This window comes from Myxocyprinus asiaticus, chromosome 5, assembly GCF_019703515.2.
Source record: "Myxocyprinus asiaticus isolate MX2 ecotype Aquarium Trade chromosome 5, UBuf_Myxa_2, whole genome shotgun sequence".
NCBI lineage: Eukaryota > Metazoa > Chordata > Actinopteri > Cypriniformes > Catostomidae > Myxocyprinus > Myxocyprinus asiaticus.
In genome coordinates, this window is record NC_059348.1 from 37,581,331 (window position 1) to 37,603,760 (window position 22,430).

Here is a 22,430-nt window from a genome sequence, read left to right on the forward strand (position 1 = left end):
ACAGCTGGTCTTTTCAGCAGGGATGAAAGTTAGGAAGAAGGCCAGCTGATAAATTTTCCTAACGTCTCAGAGTGGTCCATTTGGTTCTTTAATAGTGAGGTTACACAAACTTAAAGATCTTAAAGTCTGATGGGACAAAGCCTCTGGTCAAACATGTATTGATAACAGAGGATGGTAGAAGATCAGAGGAGATATTTTGGATGGAGTGGGAGTCACATAGTGAGTGAAGTAGATGTAGAAGTATGCCAGATCAGAAGCTGAAGTAGCTTCTGATCTGGCATGTTCTCAAACAAAGTCTGGATCAAAGAGGGTGGTTGTTGCATATAGGGCTGTGGACTGATAACTGAAAAAGTGACGTTTCGAGATACATCCTCTTCATCAGACTTGATCAGACAGTGTGCCTTCTTTAGTGTGACTTTTTTTGTTTTGTAAGGTTGTTCACGTGTCATTTTAAATATAGCCCATATCAGATAGACCTACTGGTCGGCAAAAAATCTAAACTAGCCGCAAACTTGCTGCAAATTTGTTGCTCATTATTTTCACATGCAAATAGGCTTGTTATTCGCTGCAAATGTTTGCCAGAAGTTTGCAGCTCTTCACCGGTAGTGGTGAACCTTTGGCAACAATGGACAAATTTCCGCAAGTTTTGGGGGAGGGGGGTTAGGACACTTATTCTAATAATATGTTAGCAAGTGATGGCGAAAGACCGTCTTGATGGATAAAGCATTTTTAAGTAAAGTCATTTGCATTTAATGTATGCTGCAGTTTAATTATCAGATTGTAATATTACTTAAAGAGCAAAACACCATAAAATCGAAGGACAGCAGGAACATAGCCAGTGTGTATACACACTGTATACTGTGTATGTAAGATAAGAAGAATTGTAGTCTATAATTATTTCAGATTTCCACTGACTTGCTTGCATTCCCTTAAAAAAAAATCTAAACTAGCCGCAAACTTGCAGCAAATTTGCCGTTCCTTATTTTCACATGCAAATGAGCTTTTGATTCACCGCAAATGTGTGCCAGAAGTTTACAAATCTTTGCCGGTAGTATGGTGGACCTCTGACAAACCTTTGGCAACAATGGACAATTTGTCCTATGCCGCAAAGCTCATTTGCATGTGAAAATTATCAGTGGCTAATTTGCAGCAAGTTTGCGATGAACTCTTGATTTTCGAAAGGGTTCACATTTTTATGCAGTTTGAGAAATATAGAAACTATGTATTCTGCGCAAGTGACATACTGTCGAGCACTTACATAAATCTATCGCTGCATAGTTTCATGCACATATTTTACTACGTGTAGTCCAAACGAATTGCTGAACCTAGCTGTTAAGTCTTTCGTTTTCTTGTATTTCCTTTAAAAAAAAAAATAATAATAATAATAAAAAAAATGAATGCATTAACTAGAAACTATATGACTCCCAATCAAAAGTTTTAAACCATAACGTGCCTTTATATGCGGCAAATCAAGTGCACAGATTATGAATGTTGAGTTAGATTGACGTAAAAATTCACATTAAATCTGACCTGGCTGTTCACACTGAAGAATAGATATGTATCAGATTTATTTCCACATATGAAATCGGATTTGAAAATGTCAGATTCAAAGTGCTTTTGGCTGTTCACATGGTCATCCAATTAACAGATCTGCATCAAATGTGAGTTAAAAAAATCTGATTTAAGCCACTTTCAGCTGCGGTGTGAACACAGCCAAAGAAAGTCTGTCATACACATCTGGGATGGTAAGCAGATGAGTAAATAATGAGAGAATTTTCATTTGTGGGTGAACTATCCTTTTAAATAATGGTAGTCTTTCAAAATATAATTACATTAATTTATTTAATTTAATTCAGCATTGACATTTCTATCACAATCTTACGTTCCACTGCACACTAGCCAACCACTGTTTGGGAGAACCTTCAAAAATAGTTGCGATTAATACGTACAGTTTTACTCCAAACCAGTAGATGGCGGTTATCTCTAAGTCACGTAAACTTTCCAGTTGGGGAAGTTCTCGCGTTAACATCCTGCAGACAGAAAATTTCGAAAGCCCTCAAAATTGTCAACAAATGTCTGCGGAGTGTCATATTCACATTTGCATCGCACAGACTCAATACACAGCACGTACATGCACAAGAACCGCCTAAGTTGTGTTTAGAAAAGCGCCAATCAGTGCTAGAAGCGCGCTTGGTGGAAGTTCCGATCTCTTTTCTCTGATCCGTGTCGCTTTAGCTGGTTAGCGTAGCTCCCATAGCCGCCCGGATGCGGTGAACCCCCTCAGCTTTACTGTAGCTTCAGTCCCGGCCTTCCGACGTGCACAAGCGGCTTCCATCATGTCAAGCGCTCGCCAGCAGCAGTCTGGTGGTGTGCCAGTGTCCGTTCCCGGGACGAGCACTGGGAGCACAAGCAGCAGCAGCGGCGCCGGTGGGGCGAACAGCAGCAGCAGCGGTTCTCAGAACGGCAACAGCTCCGGTAACGGGGTGTCCTCTCGAACTCTGGGATCGGGAGCCGAGGGACAGAGCGCTCGACTGGGTTCGTCGAGCAGGAAAAGACCCTATTATAACGGTCTGATCAATCCGTATGAAGATAAGAGTAATGATTTTGTGTGGTAAGTGGATTCACTCTCCTTGGTGAGGCTGCAGAGCGATAATATTTACTGCCACATTATAACCTCTTCAAGCTCTTTTCAACTAAATCCATTGGATAATGATTCTAAATGTTAATATGTATAGTTTTGAGTAAAATCTTGCATGTTTATTTGGCAAAAGCCTGTGATTACTCTCCATTTGATCCTTTGCTCGTATAACGCTAACTAATAATCAGAAACAAGGTTGAAAGGTTAGAACTTGCTTAGTTAACACACCCGCCTGACATTGATTACAAAAGATTACAAGTCAATAGCCTGACATTTGTATTATTATTGTATCTATGAGAGGTTATGCTTTCTTATTTATAACAACAACTACAGTTTTCAGAATCAAGATTTTGCAAATATATGGGAACTGTCAAACCTTAGCTTTTTTGGTGATGTGTTGGAAAAGGGAAGTAAGTCCTGCATGTCTTGTTTTTCTTTACCTTTTTCTTCTTTTTTTTTTTTCTTTTTTTTTTAACAGCCCCATATGTTTTGAAATGATAGAGGAAGCTCACATGACAAAGTGTGGCCACAGTTTCTGGTGAGAAGCACTTGTTTTTTAAAAACGTTTTTGTTGCATTTTTTAGCCCATTTGCAGCCTTTGATCGTTCCATTATGTCTTAATTCCTCCTTTCTAGTTATAAATGTATAAGACAAAGTTTAGAGGACAGCAACAGATGCCCAAAATGTAATTATATTATTGACAATGTGGATCAGCTCTACCCCAACTTCTTAGGTATGTATATTGTAAAGCATGTCAATTGTTGTCTTTTTTGCTTTTCTATAATTTTAGCAACATCATCACTAAGACTTTTTAGGAACACTTATTAGTTTCTGTAAAGCTGCTTTGAAATGAAGTGCATTTTAAAAAGCGCTATACAAATTAATATCTCTTGACTTGACTAGTATATTGTATGTTCCTATAATCAAAAAGACATTTGGTTGGTTTATAAAACTGTTTATCTGACATGTTGCAGTGAATGAACTGATCCTAAAACAGAAACAAAGATCTGAGGAGAAGCGTCTGAAACGGGATCACCCTGTAAGTGCACTCTTCTCTTTTTTTTTATGAGAGACAACAATACAAGACAGTAATTTGATGTGTACAAATATACATTTCATGATCTTAAAATCATCATCTTTGGTCTGAAGATTTATGTTTGAGAATTGAATGCTTGGAATATGTTTATATATATATATATATATATATATATATATATATATATATATATATATATATATATATATATATAAATGAGTTGAATAGTGAAGAAAAAGCAGTTCACAATGCCCAAAGTGTGCAGAACTGTAATCTTGGAAAAGGGTGGCTACTTTATTTGTTTAAGATTTTTTGTACACTACATAAAGTTGAAGTCAGAAGTTTACATACACTTAGGTTGAAGTCATTAAAACTAATTTTTTGACCACTCCACAGATATAATATTAGCAAACTATAGTTTTGGCAAGTCGTTTAGGACATCTACTTTGTGCATGACATGAGTAATTCTTCCAACATTTGTTTACAGACAGATTGTTTCACTTTTAAATGGCTATATCACAATTCCAGTGGGTCAGAAATGTACATACTCTAAGTTAACTGTGCCTTTAAGCAGCTTGGAAAATTCCAGAAAATGATGTCAAGCCTTCAGACAGTTAGCCAGTTAGCTTCTTATAGGAGGTGTACTGAATTGGAGGTGTACCTGTAGATGTATTTTAAGGCCTATCTTCAAACTCAGTGCATCTTTGCTTGACATCATGGGAAAATCAAAAGAAATCAGCCAAGTCCTCAGAAAATAAATTGTGGACATCCACAGATCTGATTCATCCTTGGGAGCAATTTTCAAATGCCTGAAGGTACCACGTTCATCTGTACAAACAATAGTATGCAAGTATAAACACCATGGGACCACACAGCCATCATACCGCTCAGGAAGAAGATGCATTATGTCTACTAGAGATGAACGTATTTCGGTGCGAAAAGTGCAAATCAATCCCAGAACAACAGCAAAGGACCTTGTGAAGATGCTGGAGGAAACAGGTAGACAAGTATCTATATCCAAAGTAAAACAAGTCCTGTATTGAAATAACCTGAAAGGCTGCTCAGTAAGCAAGAAGCCACTGCTCCAAAACCATCATAAAAAAGCCAGACTACAGTTTGCAAGTGCACATTGGGACAAAGATCGTACTTTTTTGGAGAAATGTCCTCTGGTCTGATGAAACAAAAATGTAACTGTTTGGCCATAATGACCATCGTTATGTTTGGAGGAAAAAGGTTGAGGTTTGCATGCCGAAGAACACGATCCCAATCGTGAAGCATGGGGGTGGCAGCATCATGTTGTGGGGGTGCTTTGCTGCAGGAGGGACTGGTGCACTTCACAAAATAGATGGTATCATGAGGAAGGAAAATTATGTGGATATATTGAAGCAACATCTCAAGACATCAGCCAGGAAGTTTAAGCTCGGTCGCAAATGGGTCTTGCAAATGGACAATAACCCTTAGCATACCTCCAGAATTGTGGCAAAATGGCTTAAGGACCACAAAGTCAAGGTATTGGAGTGGCCATCACAAAACCCTGACCTCAATCCGATAGAAAATTTGTGGGCAGATCTGAAAAAGCATGTGCGAGCAAGGAGGCCTACAAACCTGACTCGCACCAGTTTTGTCTTGAGGAATGGGCCAAAATTCCAGCAACTTATTGTGAGAAGCATGTGGAAGGCTACACAAAATGTCTGACCCAAGTTAAACGATTTAAAGGCAATGCTACCAAATACTAACAAAGTGTATGTAAACTTCTGACCCACTGGGAATGTGACGAAAGAAATAAAAGCTGAAATAATTAATTCTCTCTACTATTATTCTGACATTTCACATTCTTAAAATAAAGTAGTGATGCTAACTCACCTAAGACAGGGAATGTTTTCTATGATTAATTGTCAGGAATTGTGAAAAACTGAGTTTAAATGTATTTGGCTAAGGTGCATCTAAACTTCTGTCTTCAACTGTAATTCCCATTCTTCCATTTGTGTTATTTCATAGTTTTGATGACCAGTACTCTAAAATGTGGAAATGGTAATATTAATATGTGGGTGTGTTGAAACTTTTTACTGGCAGTGTATGTCTTACTGTCCATGTTTTATATTTTATGTGCTGTTTACAGAATGGAACCAAATGGCAGGTTTTCCAGGATGTTCTTGGCGCAGATCAAGAGAACATGGATTTGGCAAACGTAAACTACATATTAGAGTATCTGTTGCAAAAAAAGAAACAACTAGAGGCGGTTCGTACACTATTTGATAATGTATCATATTACGGGGAAGAAATGCCTTGTCTTGTCCCGTTTCTGAACTTTCAGTGATATCTTTCCACAGGAATCACAAGCTGCTCAGCGGCAAATCTTAATGGAATTCCTGAAAGAAGCCAGACGAAATAAAAGAGAGGTCGAACCTCCACATCTATTTATAAAATGTACAATAATGCACAGCTGTTGACAGCAGTAGGTTGAGATTGTTAAGTCATAACGTTTCCCTGTTTTTACTTCTTCAGCAACTGGAACAGTTACAAAAAGAACTTAACTGTTTAGAAGAGGATATCAAAAGAGTTGAGGTCAGTTTATTATGGAGCCCAAGAATTGTCATTGAAGGGATCTCTGTTGCCTAGCACAGAGATATTGAGTTACCTCTTTATTGCCAAGCATACTTGGCAGTAAAGCTGATTCTAATTCTGATTCTCTTTTGAGGTACAGTTGTGCTCAAATGTTTGCATACCCTGGCAGAAATTGTGAAATTTTGGCATTGATTTTGAAAATATGACTGATCATGTCTTTTATTTAAGGATAGTGATCATATGAAGCCATTTATTATCACATAGTTGTTTGGCTCCTTTTTAAATCATAATGATAACAGAAATCACCCTAATGGCCCTGATCAAAAGTTTACATACCCTTGAATGTTTGGCCTTGTTACATACACACAAGGTGACACACACAGGTTTAAATGGCAATTAAAATTTAATTTCCCACACCTGTGGCTTTTAAAATTGCAATTAGTGTCAATAAGTTTGTTAGCGCTCACGTGGATGCAATGAGCAGGCTAGATACTGAGCCATGGGGAGCAGAAAAGAACTGTCAAAAGACCTGCGTAACAAGGTAATGGAACTTTATAAAGATGGAAAAGGATATAAAAAGATATCCAAAGCCTTGAAAATGCCAGTCAGTACTGTTCAATAACTTATTAAGAAGTGGAAAATTCAGGGATCTCTTGATACCAAGCCAAGGTTAGGTAGACCAAGAAAGATTTCAGCCACAATTGCCAGAAGAATTGTTCGGGATACAAAGAAAAACCCACAGGTAACCTCAGGAGAAATACAGGCTGCTCTGGAAAAAGACAGTGTGGTTGTTTCAATGAGCACAATACAACGATACTTGGACAAAAATTAGCTGCATGGTCGAGTTGCCAGAAAGAAGCCTTTACTGCGCCAATGCCACAAAAATGCCCGGTTGCAATATGCCCAACAACACCTTGACATGCCTCACAGCTTCTGGCACACTGTAATTTGGAGTGACGAGACCAAAATAGAGCTTTATGGTCACAACCATAAGCGTTATGTTTGGAGAGGGGTCAACAAGGCCTATAGTGAAAAGAATATCATCCCCACTGTGAAACATGGTGGTGGCTCACTGATATTTTGGGGGGGTGTCAGCTCTAAAGGCACGGGGAATGTTGTGAAAATTGATGGCAAATGAATGCAGCATGTTATCAGAAAATACTGGCAGACAATTTGTATTCTTCTGCAAGAAAGCTGCATATGGGACGCTCTTGGACTTTCCAGCAGGACAGTGACCCTAAGCACAAGGCCAAGTTGACCCTCCAGTGGTTACAGCAGAAAAAGATGAAGGTTCTGGAGTGGCCATCACAGTCTCCTGACCTTAATATCATCAAGCCACTCTGGGGAGATCTCAAACGTGCGGTTCATGCAAGACGACCAAAGACTTTGCATGACCTGGAGGCATTTTGCCAAGACGAATGGGCAGCTATACCACCTGCAAGAATTTGGGGCCTCATAGACAACTATTACAAAAGACTGCACACTGTCATTGTTGCTAAAGGAGGCAATACACAGTATTAATAACTAAGGGTATGCAGAATTTTGAACAGGGGTCATTTCATTTTTTTCTTTGTTGCCATGGTTTTTTATGATTGTGCCTTTCTGTTATAACCTACAGTTGAAAATTAATTCCATAAGAAATAAAAGAAATGTGTTATGCCTGCTCACTCATGTTTTCTTTAAAAATGGTAAAGAATTTTATTGCATTCTCCAAGGGTATGCAAACTTTTGATCACAACTGTACCTATTAAGATACCTCTTCAGTTTAAAATAGGGGTTTTACTCTAATTATGACATTTTCTCAAAACATATTTTTCTCACTTTTTATATAAAGTTATAAATAGTATAACTTAAATAGTTGAAGTAAGAAGTTTACATACACCTTAGCCAAATACATTTAAACTCAGTTTTTCACAATTCCTGACATTTAATCATAGAAAACATTCCCTGTCTTAGGTCATTTAGGATCACTACTTTATATTAAGAATGTGAAATGTCAGAATAATAGTAGAGCAAATGATTTATTTCAGCTTTTATTTCTTTCATCACATTCCCAGTGGGTCAGAAGTTTACATACAATTTGCTAGTATTTGGTAGCATTGCCTTTAAATTGTTTAACTTGGGTCAAACTTTTTGGGTAGCCTTCCACAAGCTTCTCACAATAAGTTGCTTGAATTTTGGCCCGTTCCTCAAGACAGAACTGGTGTAAGTGGGTCAGGTTTGTAGGCCTCCTTGCTCGCACATGCTTTTTCAGTTCTACCCACAAATTTCCTATCGGATTGAGGTCAGGGCTTTGTGATGGCAACTCCAATACCTTGACTTTGTTGTCCTTAAGCCATTTTGCCACAACTTTGGAGGTATGCTTGGGGTCATTGTCCATTATGAAGACCCATTTGCGACTGAGCTTTAACTTCCTGGCTGATGTCTTGAGATATTGCTTCAATATATCCACATAATTTTTCTTCCTCATGATACCATCTATTTTGTGAAGTGCACCAGTCACTCCTGCAGCAAAGCACCCCCACAACATGATGCTTTCACCCCCATGTTTCATGGTCGGGATGGTGTTCTTCGGCTTGCAAGCCTCACCCTTTTTCCTCCAAACATAACGATGGTCATTATGGCCAAACAGTTCAATTTTTGTTTCATCAAACCAGAGGACATTTCTCCAAAAAGTACGATCTTTGTCCCCATGTGCACTTGCAAACTGTAGTCTGGCTTTTTTATGGCGGTTTTGGAACAGTGGCTTCACAAGGTCCCTTACTGTTGTTCTGGGATTGATTTGCACTTTTCGCACCAAACTACGTTAATCTCAAGGAGACAGAATGCGTCTCCTTACTGAGTGGTTTGATGCTGCGTGGTCCCATGGTGTTTATACTTGCGTACTATTGTTTGTACAGATGAATGTGGTACCTTCTGGTGTTTGGAAATTGCTCCCAAGGATGAACCAGACTTGTGGAGGTCCACAATTTTTTTTGTGAGGTCTTGGCAAATTTCTTTTGATTTTCCCATGATGTCAAGCAAAGAGGCACTGAGTTTGAAGGTAGGCCTTAAAATACATCCACAGGTACACCTCCAATTTAGTACACCTCCTATCAGAAACTAATTGGCTAATTGTCTAAAGGCTTGACATCATTTTCTGGAATTTTCCAAGCTGCTTAAAGGCACAGTTAACTAGTGTATGTAAACTTCTGACCCACTGGAATTGTGATGTAGTCAATTAAAAGTGAAGCAATCTGTCTGTAAACAATTGTTGGGAAAATTACTTGTGTCATGCACAAAGTAGATGTCCTAAATGAAATGAGATGTGCCAAAACTATAGTTTGTTAATATTAAATCTGTGGAGTGGATACAAATTGAGTTTTAATGACTTCAACCTAAGTGTATGTAAACTTCTGAATTCAACTGTATGCTTTTCCTTTTAAGGAAATGAGTGGTATGTACTCACCAGTGAGTGACATGGACCCCAACTTGGACAGTACTGTCCCACAGTTTGAGGCTCCCTCTCCTGCACCCAGGTAAGACCAAGCACATTTCACATTAAGTCATCACTGCCTGACTGTACTTGATCTAGTGCTGGGTGATAGGATGATGTAATGGGATATCGATTATATCTGACAAATATCCTGATGCCGATTGCGACACTCATTGACATTCGTTGATCAACAGCAATATATGTTAAATAGCAGTGCAGGGTATTAGCACCCATCAAATGCGGGGAGCTTATAATAGGTGCATGGCGGGCAATTTTGCTTGCCTACCAGTCACTGTGGTGGGCAAACTGTAAGACGTCTTGGAATAATGCTGTTAGACACAAAGACAGGCACTTGAAGACACACAATTAATTATATTTTAAAGAGCAGTCGAAAGAAAAGCCATGATTGCGCATCTCTGGTGCGCTGTTTGTTCAGAGGCGTGCAGCGGGAGCGTGTCTCGTGGAACACACACATCTTTTCTGTTTTAGTAATCTGAAAAGTTTGCAAGAATAGTGTCATCTAGGAGAATGCTGCAAATTACCTCAGACTATCTCTGGAGGTGCTCGAAGTTTAGTTTGCTTTATTTCCAAGGCGCTATTTGCACTTAACATGCATTGTGAACGCAACTCTGCAGGTTCACTTTGTAAATAGCCTTTACACGTGTGATTAAATAATAAAATAATGCAAAAAACATGTCCACCTTGAACTTAACATTTATTTATATTTCAAATAATATTATTATCATCATCATTATTATTGTTTACATTTATAATTGTCTTTAGATATTAAAATGTAGCCTAGTCATATTCAATCTCATAAGCAAATGAAAGGGTGGTTATATGCATTTTTTTGACCACTTCATTATTTTAATTGCTTTTTCGTTTCGTTTGAAGTGCAATTTGACTTTAGAAATATCTTTTGGTTTTATGTGTTTCAACAATTAATTAATTTTTCTAAGCAAGCTCAATTAGGCAGGAACATTCACTTATCCCTCGTTCGGGGTTGATGATGTAATCGGATATCGCAATATGTTTTTTATACAAATATTGTAAACATAGTTCTTAGATATCGCCCAGCCTTAACTTGATCCTTAACTAATTCACATTGTTTTCCTATGGAGGCTGTTCAAGGACTATGCAAAATGTTACCCTGTTTTCCATTTAACTACACTGGCATTAGAGATGTGTATTTATGCCATTTTTTTTCCATTAAAAAAAATCTATATATTTTTTTTCTTTCTCCAGCAGTAGCATAATAGACCCCACAGAATACATTCCGCCCCCTTTTGGTGGAAGCTCTCAGGTAAATATAAGCAAATACCTTTCTTTCACCACTACAGCTGGTTCATATCCTATCTAGTAATGCTAATATTCACTGTATTCTGTTGTAATTCATGTTTTTATTTTTAGGGTAAAAGACAAACTTGGTACAACAGCACTCTGGCGTCACGGCGAAAGAGACTCACAGCACACTTTGAGGATCTAGAGCAGTGTTATTTCTCCAATAGGATGTCTCGAATAACGGGTTGGTTGGTTTTCTTGTTGCTTTCCGAAGTAGTATTACTTTTGAAATAGCATATACCGTAGCATATTTACAATGAATTTGACAATTCTGAGACCCCGTTGAAAATCTGGGAGTATTTATTTTTTTTATTGACATAGATTGATTTAAAAAGAACGTTATGACATTAAAAAAATAAAATAAGATTCTGCGATATTTCTAGGTCATTAATGAAATGCAAGTAAATTTGTGACATTGACCATGTTAACAAGAATACTTTGCTTCTGTTGAAGAACACAAGTTGCTCTTTGCAACATTGTTAAATCATGCTGGGATAACATGGATCATTCAATTTTGCACAAACCTGTGGAGTCCATGCCAGCTCGAGTGCATGCTAAGAAATTCTGAAATTCATGTCAGTTTTTCAATCCAACCTTTCACTCAAATTGGTATGTTGACAAAATAATCTGGAATAAAAATATTTTAAATTAAAAAAAAGTTTGCAAAATTGTGGTCTTAGACTTTTGGACCCCACTGTATAAGGCCTAATACAGTGTTTTTTTTTTTTTTTTTAATTCTTGGTAATGTCTGAATAATGTCTTACTAGGGGTGTAAATCGCCAGTTTCATCACGATACGTTCTTGTATCGATTCTCTTAGCCAGCGATCCGATGTTTGCCGATACCTCAAAGTCTGCCACAATACGATTTAGATTTGATTAGATTCAGGGGCCTGCGATCGAATTTACAATATTATGCGCATATTTTACACAATCAATTACCTTTATTATGTCAAAAAAGCAACCAAAATATAATTTGAATATTTCATTGAGCTCTCTGAAAAGTGCAGATCCAGTGTCCACATTGGGACATCCACAACAAAATAAGATACTTCAGTTATTGAAAAAATAATACAGAAAAATAAAGTCACACACACAAGTGATCATTAATCGTTTGATGACAGCTCATTGCTTTGTGGAAAGAGGTAAACACTACAGTGACAATTTGTCATCTCTACAATAGTCAAGCAAGTCTGTTCAGAATATCGCTGCCCTGAAGCTGTTTGACATGGTTGAATTGTTCCAAAGCACTTTAAAAGCAAAAATTCTCATGCAGAATTCAAATGTGTTGCATGTGCCACCATATTCTGGGAAGCCTGATTTAATTGTGCATGTGAGCTGCTCCGCACGATCCTGTCACCGGTCCTGCAGCCCTCTTGACTCGCGTGCAAAAGGATAGAGCGGAGCGCATCTTCAATCATTCAGCGCACATCCGTGTCCCACATGAGAAGCATATTTAGCACTTATAAAGCTAGATGAATATCATAGGGTTAAAAGAAAAGTGCATCTTAAAAAAGTATAATGTTGATCTTTATGCGTTGTATCTATGACATCACATTGTTGGTTAATTGACCAATGCATCAGTACAGATCTAACAAAAGTTGTGGTGGGTGGTTGCAAATGAGATGACTGGTGGACTTCAGGGTGCACACTTGTCTGTGTGGCATGTCGCTCATGCCTAAATCCGCCCCTGACAAAAAGTGTCTTACAAAAAGTATTATTTATACAAATCTGTGTAATATTCTTCCCAAGTTCAATCACTCAATTGCTTTTCTCCATCTTAAATAGATGACAGCAGGACTGTTAACCAACTGGATGACTTCATGGAGTGTCTATCCAAATTCACCCGTTACAACTCTGTAAGGCCTCTGGCCACCCTCTCTTATGCTAGTGACCTCTATAATGGCTCCAGTATTGTGTCCAGGTAAGGTTGCTAAAGCTTTATTTTAGTTGTTAAGGCCACATGTTGTGGAATTTCAGGTTACCTATTAGTGTGACCAAGTTCAAATGTTATCCTACTGCAACCAGCAGAGGGTAGTGTTGTATCACTAAATAGTATAGGTTGTGATTGGGTGTTTTAAGTACCATCTATTTTCCAAAGCCTGAAACTGTGTCCTGTTTGAAATATGAGATTGACCACATATATAGTTTGCTTTAATGTATGATCCACAATGTTTGAAGAAATGCACTCTGACATTTTTTTTTTTTTTTTTTTGGCCACTTTTTTTATTGTATTTTGTTTTTTACAGAAATGTCGTATTGAATAGAGCCATGGGTTAACGTACATGCTCTGTTATATTGAACCATGGTGCTGCTAATGCGATCGATGCCCCCAACTCCTGACCTTTACCTGACCTCTATAAATTAAATAAATTAAAACCTGGAAATATTAAGTTACTGGAAACATTTTAATATTGTGTTTTCCAGGTCTGGAAAAGTCAAGGAAATTTCAGGTTTATAGCTGAAATATTTAACTTAGGTGTTAAAATACCTTCTCCTATCCCAGCTTAATATACAGAGACAACTATAAGTAAGCCATTCATAGGTTAATTTTCTCAGAACTGTAAGCACTGTCTTTCTGTGGCGCTTTGTTTGTTTTGGGTGGCCTGCTTGGACCTGCCCCAACAATGTTACTCAACCTATGGTGTGAGTTGGGGGTGGGACTATCTCTTTGTTTGACCAACGGCAGACAGAGGGCATATTCAGAATGCTGTTTTCAAAACAAAGTTTATATTTGCAATTCTGTTTGGTGGCTCAGAAATTGCATACTTCAGCTTTAAAGGGATAGTTCTCCCAAAAATGAAACTTCTCTAATTTTTTAACTCACCCTCATGATATCCCAGAAATAAAGTCATACACACCTGGGATATCATGAGGGTGAGTAAATAATGAAAGAATTTTCTTTTTTGGGTGAACTATCCCTTTAAATAAACATTTACTAGTTATGCTTAGCTGTAAGATATTTTATTGGCTTAATATTGCCTTAGTGTAGAGTAAATCCTGTGAGTCATAGTGATAGGATCTGTGAGTTAATCATTTCAGTCAGTTTTTTTTTTTTTTTTTTTTTAATTATTATTATTTATTTATTTATTTTTCGATGAATTGGTCAAACCGGTTCACAAATCAGTCTGAATGATTCATTAGCAAATCGATCTGATTCTAAATGATATTTAAAAGTCAGGAAAGCTCATGGAAATGTCATGGAAATTCATTGGTCAAAAAGTGTGGGAACCCTGAAAAATTTAAATATGGTGTTGTTTACACTTCTTAACATGGGTGTTGGATTATAAATATAATTACTGGCAGAAATATAATGCAATTCCCATGTTTTATATAATATTCATAAAGATTACACAAATTCACAACCATCCAAAGAACCTTGCTCAGCTCTTTGCACCTGCAGTATAAAAATACATATTTATGCAGATTATCATCTCCAAACCCACTGTTCTTTGCTCTGATCACCTGCCTGGCCATTTAGCTGCATTACAGCTCTCAGCTCTCTGTGTGCATATTAGAGTGGAGTCAGAGCAGATAATGAGCATGCACAGTCAGAAGAACTCGCTGTTTTAACACTTGTTCTGTCTCCTCTTTCCCTCTTTTGCAGCATTGAGTTTGACCGCGACTGTGATTACTTTGCCATTGCCGGTGTCACTAAGAAAATTAAAGTGTTTGAGTATGGAACTGTGATCCAGGATGCCGTGGACATTCATTATCCTGTCAACGAGATGACATGTAACTCTAAAATTAGGTATAAAATGTGCTTGAAATCAGGGGTTGGCCTTTATGTTCTTGGTGTATTATGCAGTGATATATACAACGGACTGTCAACTTCTTTCTTTGTCTCTTTCTCCGCCAGCTGTATCAGCTGGAGTAGCTACCACAAAAATCTGTTGGCGAGCAGTGACTATGAAGGGACTGTCATTCTTTGGGATGGGTTCACAGGGCAGAGGTCAAAGGTGTACCAGGTACCCTTGTGTGTCGGCCTTCGGCCGTACACCTTTGACTTTGACATTGGCATTTCTTGAATTCCTTTACCTCTTTCAGTACTCCAAACTGCCTTTTAAAGAAGTACTTCTACAATTTAATAAAGAAACTCTGGTGTCTTCTGCAGAATCATGAAATTTTTTTGACACCTATGCATTTTTCATTGGAATGTCTTGGATTGGTAATAATCTGGTACTTTAGCTCATTTGTTATAATGCTTGTGACTTTTCATTTATTTTTTTTCACTTGGTCCTGGCACTTTAAAACAAGACTTTTGCGATTGCTATAGACATGAAGAAGAAGTGTGTAATTTCTGCTCTGGAATTGCTTTTTGACTATTTACAACACAGGTTTAATGAACTCTCTTCTCGTCTTCCATTGGTTTGACATGCAGATAGTTCTGCTCCAAACTCATCCCATTGTGTTGTTACGTTGTGCTGGTCGGTATGCTTAAACACAGTGCAATGTTTAGATATTGTTACACCTTTTGGGGAAATCAGCCTACGTATGGTTTACTTATAGTTGTCTCTGAATATTAAGCTGGGATAGAAGAAAACACTTTAACACAGAAAAAATTACTCGCTTCATCTTCAATCTAAGTTGTATACTGACCTTGAATTTGTTATTGTTTTGCGTTTTTACTCTCAAATATTTACACAGGAGCATGAAAAGCGATGTTGGAGTGTGGATTTCAACCTTATGGATCCTAAGCTCTTAGCATCGGGATCAGATGACGCAAAAGGTATTTCTTCAACAGAACTGTTCGGGGTTGAGAAACTTTGTTTGATCAGTGATTCTTACAGATATTTACTTTTATTAATAATAATGAATAAGCCCTTTTTTCTACAGTTAAGTTGTGGTCCACCAACCTGGATAATTCAGTAGCCAGCATTGAAGCGAAGGCCAATGTATGCTGTGTCAAATTCAGTCCAACCTCTCGATATCACCTTGCCTTTGGTTGTGCAGGTACAATGTTGTTTCCTATGGAACAATACATGCATAATTCATTTGAATTTATCTGTTAAACGTTTAACTTCCTTGGAAATTTTAAAACTTTTTGGCTCATGCTTAATCTTTTTCAGACCACTGCGTGCACTACTATGACCTGAGAAACACTAAGCAGCCCATCATGGTATTTAAAGGCCACAGGAAAGCAGTGTCCTATGCTAAGTTTGTCAATGGAGAAGAGATTGTGTCTGCGTATGTGAACACTGCACATTTTCTATGCTCACTTTTTTTTTTATCAATGGAATATTACAGGGATATTTCACCCAAAAATTAAAATTCTGTCATTTACTCACCCAAAACCTTATGACTTGGATATGTTAGGAATGTTATCCTTAGTCACTGTTTACTTTCATTGCATCTTTTTTCCATATAGAATTAATGTTGACTGAGGTTGTCATTGTGCCTAACATATTGAAGTCATATGAGTTTGGAACAACATGAGGGTGAGTAAATTACAGATTTTCATTTTTGGGTGAACTACGCCTTTAATGCCTTGTGTGTATTAAGTCCCGTACACACATGCAGCGACTTAATCGTTTGATGTCGCTATTCTCTGTACTATGAAGTCACTCATGGGCATATCTCCTGCTGTTGCTCTGAAGTTATTGGTGGACTGAACATCCCAGTCATATCTTTAAAAAATGTGATCACAGATTAGATATATTGCTGGTAATAATAAGATATTGTTTTAATTTGACATGGAATTTGTTTTCTTGTCGCAAAAAAATTACATTCTGATGTGGAGAGTGTTGTTATATATACTACAGCTGTGCTCAGTGCATTTAATCATTAACCAGATTAACGATCTATCAATGTACAAAATCTGAATCAAACTCACTCAGACTGCCAACAATTTCTAAAACGTCATTCTAATTTGACAAATAATCAGTTATCCTGTCTCAGAAAATTTACATTCTGCAGGGAGAGTGTTTTAATATGAACTGCAGCAGTGCTCATTGCATCAGATCATTAACAAGATGAACTGACTATCAGTATGAATCAAACTCACTCAGACTGCCAACATTTTCATTTCCACATATCATTTTTTATTATATCCATGTATGTGGTTAGACAAATTATATAGAACAGTGAAATCGCTCCCAGAGACTATAATTTCTCCTCTGTCTTGCCTGCACTCGACTCCATTACCTCAAAAGAGACGGATGACGTGAGCTCCACTGAACACCGTCTTCACTCCTATTGGTTGTCAGTCCTCATTTGCATAAAGTTAAACTTTTCTCAACCTTTTTGTGTCACTCCCCACACCCACATCTAGTCGCCAGAGGTCACTGCCACTCGTGACACCGGAAGTCACCAGCTCTAACTGAAATTGAATGGGATCATTTCGCTTTGTCGTTGGAAGTCGCTGCATGTGTACGGGGCTTTAGTCAATGTGAAGTTACTTCATAGCTAAATTGTCTTGAAATTCAAATATCTAAGTCCAAGCATGACATCTCCACAGCTCAACAGACAGCCAGCTTAAACTCTGGAATGTGAACAAGCCCCATTGCTTGCGCTCCTTCAAAGGCCACATCAACGAGAAGAACTTTGTGGGTCTGGCATCTAATGGAGACTATGTAGCATGTGGTGAGTGGGTTTAGCTATCGCCTCCCTTTAGAAGGGTAAAAAAAAAGGTTTTTTTTTTTGTTTTTTTCAATGTTCCAGAGGTTTTCTAGCACAGGAGAGTTTCAAAGTCAGTTTGTAATTAAAGCTTAACAGTATGATGAAAAAGTACCAGTACCTCTAATAGTTCATTATCATTTGAATACATTTATTAAAGCTGAGTGTGTAATTTCTGCGCCACTAGCATTACCAAACAAACTTGGATACAGATTGTTTTCAAACAGATTTCCTGAATACTCAGCCCCAAATTAATTCCATTGGTTGAGCCAGTGTTGCTTTGTCTGGCTTGTCGGGACGCTCACAAGAGCAATGTTTTGATGGCATCAAAGAGCCTCAGTGTTTACACTTTTTAAGGAAATCAGCCTACAAATGGCATGCTAAAGATTGCTTCTGCACATTAAGCTGGGATAGGAGAAAGCATTTTAACAGAAAAAAATAACACGTATCATCTTTAAGGATTAAGAAAATTTTGAAGAAAAGACAATGGAATTATTTTTTTTAATTTGTTAAAAACAAATTCATGTTCATATTTCATGTTATCACCCCGCAGGAAGTGAAAACAACTCTCTCTACCTGTACTACAAGGGGCTCTCCAAGACGCTGCTGACTTTCAAGTTTGACACTGTGAAGAGTGTCCTGGACAAGGACAAAAAAGAGGACGACACCAATGAATTTGTCAGTGCAGTGTGCTGGCGAGCACTACCTGATGGGGTATGATTTGGCCTTATTTTGTCTTGTTTCTTGTGCTTACATTTGACAGAAGAAATTAGAGTTAACTAACAGTAGACCATTAAAGGAAAGACCTATCTAGGACACTGTGGGTTGGATTCCATATGTAGGAGTGCATGTTTTGTTTCACCATCTCAAACAGCATGTTTTGCAAAAGGCACTACTAAAAAGCCATCTTCCAGTCTGTGACTTTTGCTTTGCTCTTTAGGAGGAGGGTCAGGTCTGACATATTGAAAATGGAACATATGGATTTTAGTGGCCCTGCCATATTTATCTAATAAAACCCACACCTAAAAATTACACCAGTTTTCAGATCTCTTGTGTATGTGTATTAAGTACCTTTTACACTTGACATTTCCCTGAGAAAAAAAAAAAGACAATAATTATGAGCAAAATCAAAGTGCTGACTAAACAGAATTTCTGCTCAGTGTCTTGGTCTTAATTAACTGGCTTTCTCATCCTTACATAAATTACTTGGACATAAAATGTAATCTATTTTGTGAACATTTATGAAACGTGGCATCTTTAGCATCCGTATCATCACCAGAATTATGTAACATATTCAAAGATTTTGATTCTGGAGTAACAAATAATTTCTTTCAGTCCACATTCCTGCCTGTGATTCATCTAAATAGTGTTTTGCATGCTTTGTCGATGCCCTAAAATGCTTTCATTTTCTGTTTTTGATTCATAGGAGTCAAATGTGCTGATTGCAGCCAACAGTCAAGGAACAATCAAGGTGTGTAGTACTGAATGACAATCAAAGTAGTTTTGCCAACGTTGATATTTACTGCCGAGAGCTGCTATCAAGGCAGGAAGATTCACTCCATTAATGAAGATTGTATTCATAGTTTTTCCACAGAAACATAAATTGATGCTAAGCACAAATTGGACATATAAATATTTTTTCCCTTTTCTAACAGGTACTTGAGCTAGCCTGAAGGTCCACTTGAATCAGTCGTCGGAACCTTCTAAAGAACTGTTGCTTCGCTGACAGTTTGATACAAGGGCACTAATGCTTGGGAGAACTGAAGCAAACATTTCTGAGAAGAAAACCAGCAGAACTGGTTTTTATCAGCATTATATTTTTAAAAGACTTGATCATTCTGCGTTGTCATACTATCGCTGTATGTGAAATGTTGAGATGAGGACTTGTTTGTGCTAACAGGAACTTTTTTTATTATTATTAAGTTGTTTAATAAAGGTAACAAAGTTATTGGTGAATAACTAAACATCTTAACATGTGGAGGGAAAGAATCATTCTCAAATGAGACTCATTTTAAACCTTTACTAGAGGTAGTTCTTGCCAGAGAAAGAGCTATGAGACATTTAAGGCCAAAGCACAAGACCATAACACAATACTTTTTGTTGTATAAATTAGCAGTCTTTGATTCTTTTGAGCCTGTTGTATCCATTAATTTTTATTTTTTTTCATACACTGTGTCTGTTTATCCATAATATATTTATAAGCCTTGGCATATTCCAATATTCTCCCCAAATGGAATTACTGGACCTTTTTAGCTTTTGTGTTGGTTAAGTGGACATGCTTATATCAAGGGTATTTTAAAGTATACATAATGTACTCATAATTTGGTGTTACTTGGAAATTGTATGTCCAACAAAGTCTTCTACTCATCAAACAACCTTTGCACGAGATTCTCCTCAGGATGCCACGTATTGAAGTTGTAAAATTAATGTCAAGATCTGATATTTTGCTGTCTTTCAGTAATGTCATGACAAAATTGCTTTCATTCATGGGCAAAGGTTTTGCATGCTCACAAATTTCCAAACTTGTGGACTAAAATATAACTCATCAAAAGCCTAATGACACTATGTATACTTTATTGGGTTTATTTAAGATCACCCATGACATTGCTGCTCTCTCACATTTGAGTTCTTGTACAAGTGTTATTTATTTTAATAATTTATAGAAATTGTGAGAACATTCGAACCAATAGCCTTTAGGTTTTGAGCTTTATTCATAAGTCCTCTTGCATCCCAGTAATTCTAATTGTTAATTTACCCAATTTAACACATTTATTTGAATGAATAAATGAGCATTGTTTTTTTTTTTTTCATTGGTTACAGACGGTGTCTTTCTGACTGGAAAATACAGAACATGTCTGGCTTGATTTTCATACCTTTCTTAGTAATATATATATATATTGGGAAGTTGTAGACGTACCCTGTTATTTATTCATTGCTGACCTCATTCGATGGCGTAAATACATTCTGCACCAGAATGTATTGAGAGTGTACAATATCAGGGTACATAAGGAAAATCAGTCACTTCCTTCTTCACTCAGGTCTTTGTTCAGGCTGTAGTCATTTCACTTCTACTCTACATCAACAAAAGTATGCGGATACTTGTACGCCACACATATGTGCTAGTTGATTATTTAATTTCAAAACCATAGGCATTAATAGGAAGTTGGTCTGGGCTTTGTGCAGGCCAAACAAGTTCTTCCACACCAGTAATTTTCAGACACAGTAAATCATTTCTTAATGGAACTTTGCTTTGTGCACAGGGACATTATCGTGCTGGAACAAAAGAGTTATGACTCAACTGAAAATGTCTAAAGACATTGTCTGGCTTTATGAAATTGAAAAAGCCAAACCTGCTAATTAGAAGGGAGTGTCCACATATTTGTGGCCATGCAGTTTAAATTATTAGTCAATACCAACTCCACTGTCTCAACTCATCTTTAGGAACTCATCAGTAGTCAGTATGCATTCTTGCAGTAACATTCTGTCTAAGTCTAGCAGACATAATTAGATCAGTTTGTGTTGTGGGTTTCTTCAAATCTGAGAGAATGACTAGAAGGAAACTGCCAACTAAATGCTATGTTTGGAGCAAACAAATGCAGCCCACCACCCTGATAAGGCATCCCTGCCATGAAGCATGGTGGTAGCAGCATTATGCTGTTAGGCTGCTTGTATAAGCTAGAAGAACCACAAGGCTTGTCGCCATCAAGGACAACATGGATGGAACCAAATATAGGGAAATCCATGAGAAGAACAAGTCACCCAGTGATTAATTGTCTAACAAGTTAATGACCAAAGCACACAGCAATAAATGCACATGGCTTGAAAAGTTTGTGTTCTGTAATGGCTCAGAGCTCAGACTTTAGAGTCCAATTGAAAATAGGGATTAGGCTACCTGAAAATGACTCTTTACTGGCACTCTCCATCTAACTTGGCAGGTGAAGCAAATCTGCTCTGATGAATGTGCTGTCTGAATCTCAAACCCAACGTACCCAAGAAAACTTATGGCTGTAATTGTTGCTAAAGGACCACGTATGGAAGTAGTGACTCACTTTTCATTTTTATAAATGAGAAATTAATGGCTTTCATTCTGGGAAAACGAATGTTCTTGAATGGAAATTAAATTTGAAATTCTTAAATCTGAAATGATGAAGGTATAGGCCAACTGAAAATCTAACAAACTGTTTAAAGGGCAGGTTTAATAAGATATTGACCAGATATGGTACATTTATTGCCTGTCTTAAAAAAAAACAAACAAAAAAAAACAGACATTTCAGTTGTAAATTATCATTATAGATTACTATGACTATTTATTTGTTTTGCACTTTAAAACGTACATCATGCTTCATAGTCATATAATTATATTATGCATTAATGTTGTATAAAACGTAATGCATGGTACATAGATGCTTTTGTATCTATGTTGTTGTTGCTCTTTTCCAAGGTTTCTTTTGTGTGGAGGACCCCAAGGTTTTAGGGGTCTCTTAAGGGTTGCTTTGATGTAGAGAGTTTAGTAAGAAGGAACTCTCTAGTGCCTCACAGTAAGAAAACTTCATTAGTGCACAGCTGAGAGGATGCAATGGAAGGAGAAAGAAATCAGCAATTGGATTCTTCTTTGAAGAAATCATGATGTTCCAAACCTGAATGGCTTTCTTTTTTCTTTTTTCTTTTCTTTTTTACATGGAAAACAAAAGGAGATGTTAGTCAGGATGTAAGCCTCAATCACCATTCTGAGTCTTTTGGGTAAACTTTCCCTTTAAAACAA

General features: G+C 37.3%; 1 protein-coding gene across 1 annotated transcript; it reads left to right on the forward strand.

Annotated features, from left to right (window-relative positions):
- The first annotated feature begins 1,992 nt into the window (after positions 1–1,992).
- Positions 1,993–20,485, forward strand: cop1 (COP1 E3 ubiquitin ligase). The gene is made up of 20 exons (XM_051698741.1): positions 1,993–2,611; positions 3,117–3,176; positions 3,274–3,371; positions 3,613–3,677; positions 5,794–5,913; positions 6,005–6,073; positions 6,180–6,239; positions 9,666–9,757; positions 10,960–11,017; positions 11,125–11,239; positions 12,842–12,977; positions 14,661–14,804; positions 14,913–15,021; positions 15,701–15,782; positions 15,890–16,006; positions 16,123–16,240; positions 17,511–17,635; positions 18,222–18,382; positions 19,095–19,139; positions 19,324–20,485. Exons 1-20 carry the CDS (start codon positions 2,337–2,339, stop codon positions 19,339–19,341), a joined length of 2,067 nt encoding a protein of 688 aa, XP_051554701.1. The 5' UTR covers positions 1,993–2,336; the 3' UTR covers positions 19,342–20,485.
- The last annotated feature ends 1,945 nt before the right edge of the window (positions 20,486–22,430 follow it).

Bases quoted from the DNA above. Each gene is read 5' to 3' on its own strand.
- cop1 (XM_051698741.1), top strand. From the start codon at position 2,337: ATGTCAAGCGCTCGCCAGCAGCAGTCTGGTGGTGTGCCAGTGTCCGTT. The intron at 9,758-10,959 runs GTAAGACCAAGC...TTCTTTCTCCAG, and splicing joins GCTCCCTCTCCTGCACCCAG to CAGTAGCATAATAGACCCCA. The intron at 16,241-17,510 runs GTATGTGAACAC...ACATCTCCACAG, and splicing joins GGAGAAGAGATTGTGTCTGC to CTCAACAGACAGCCAGCTTA.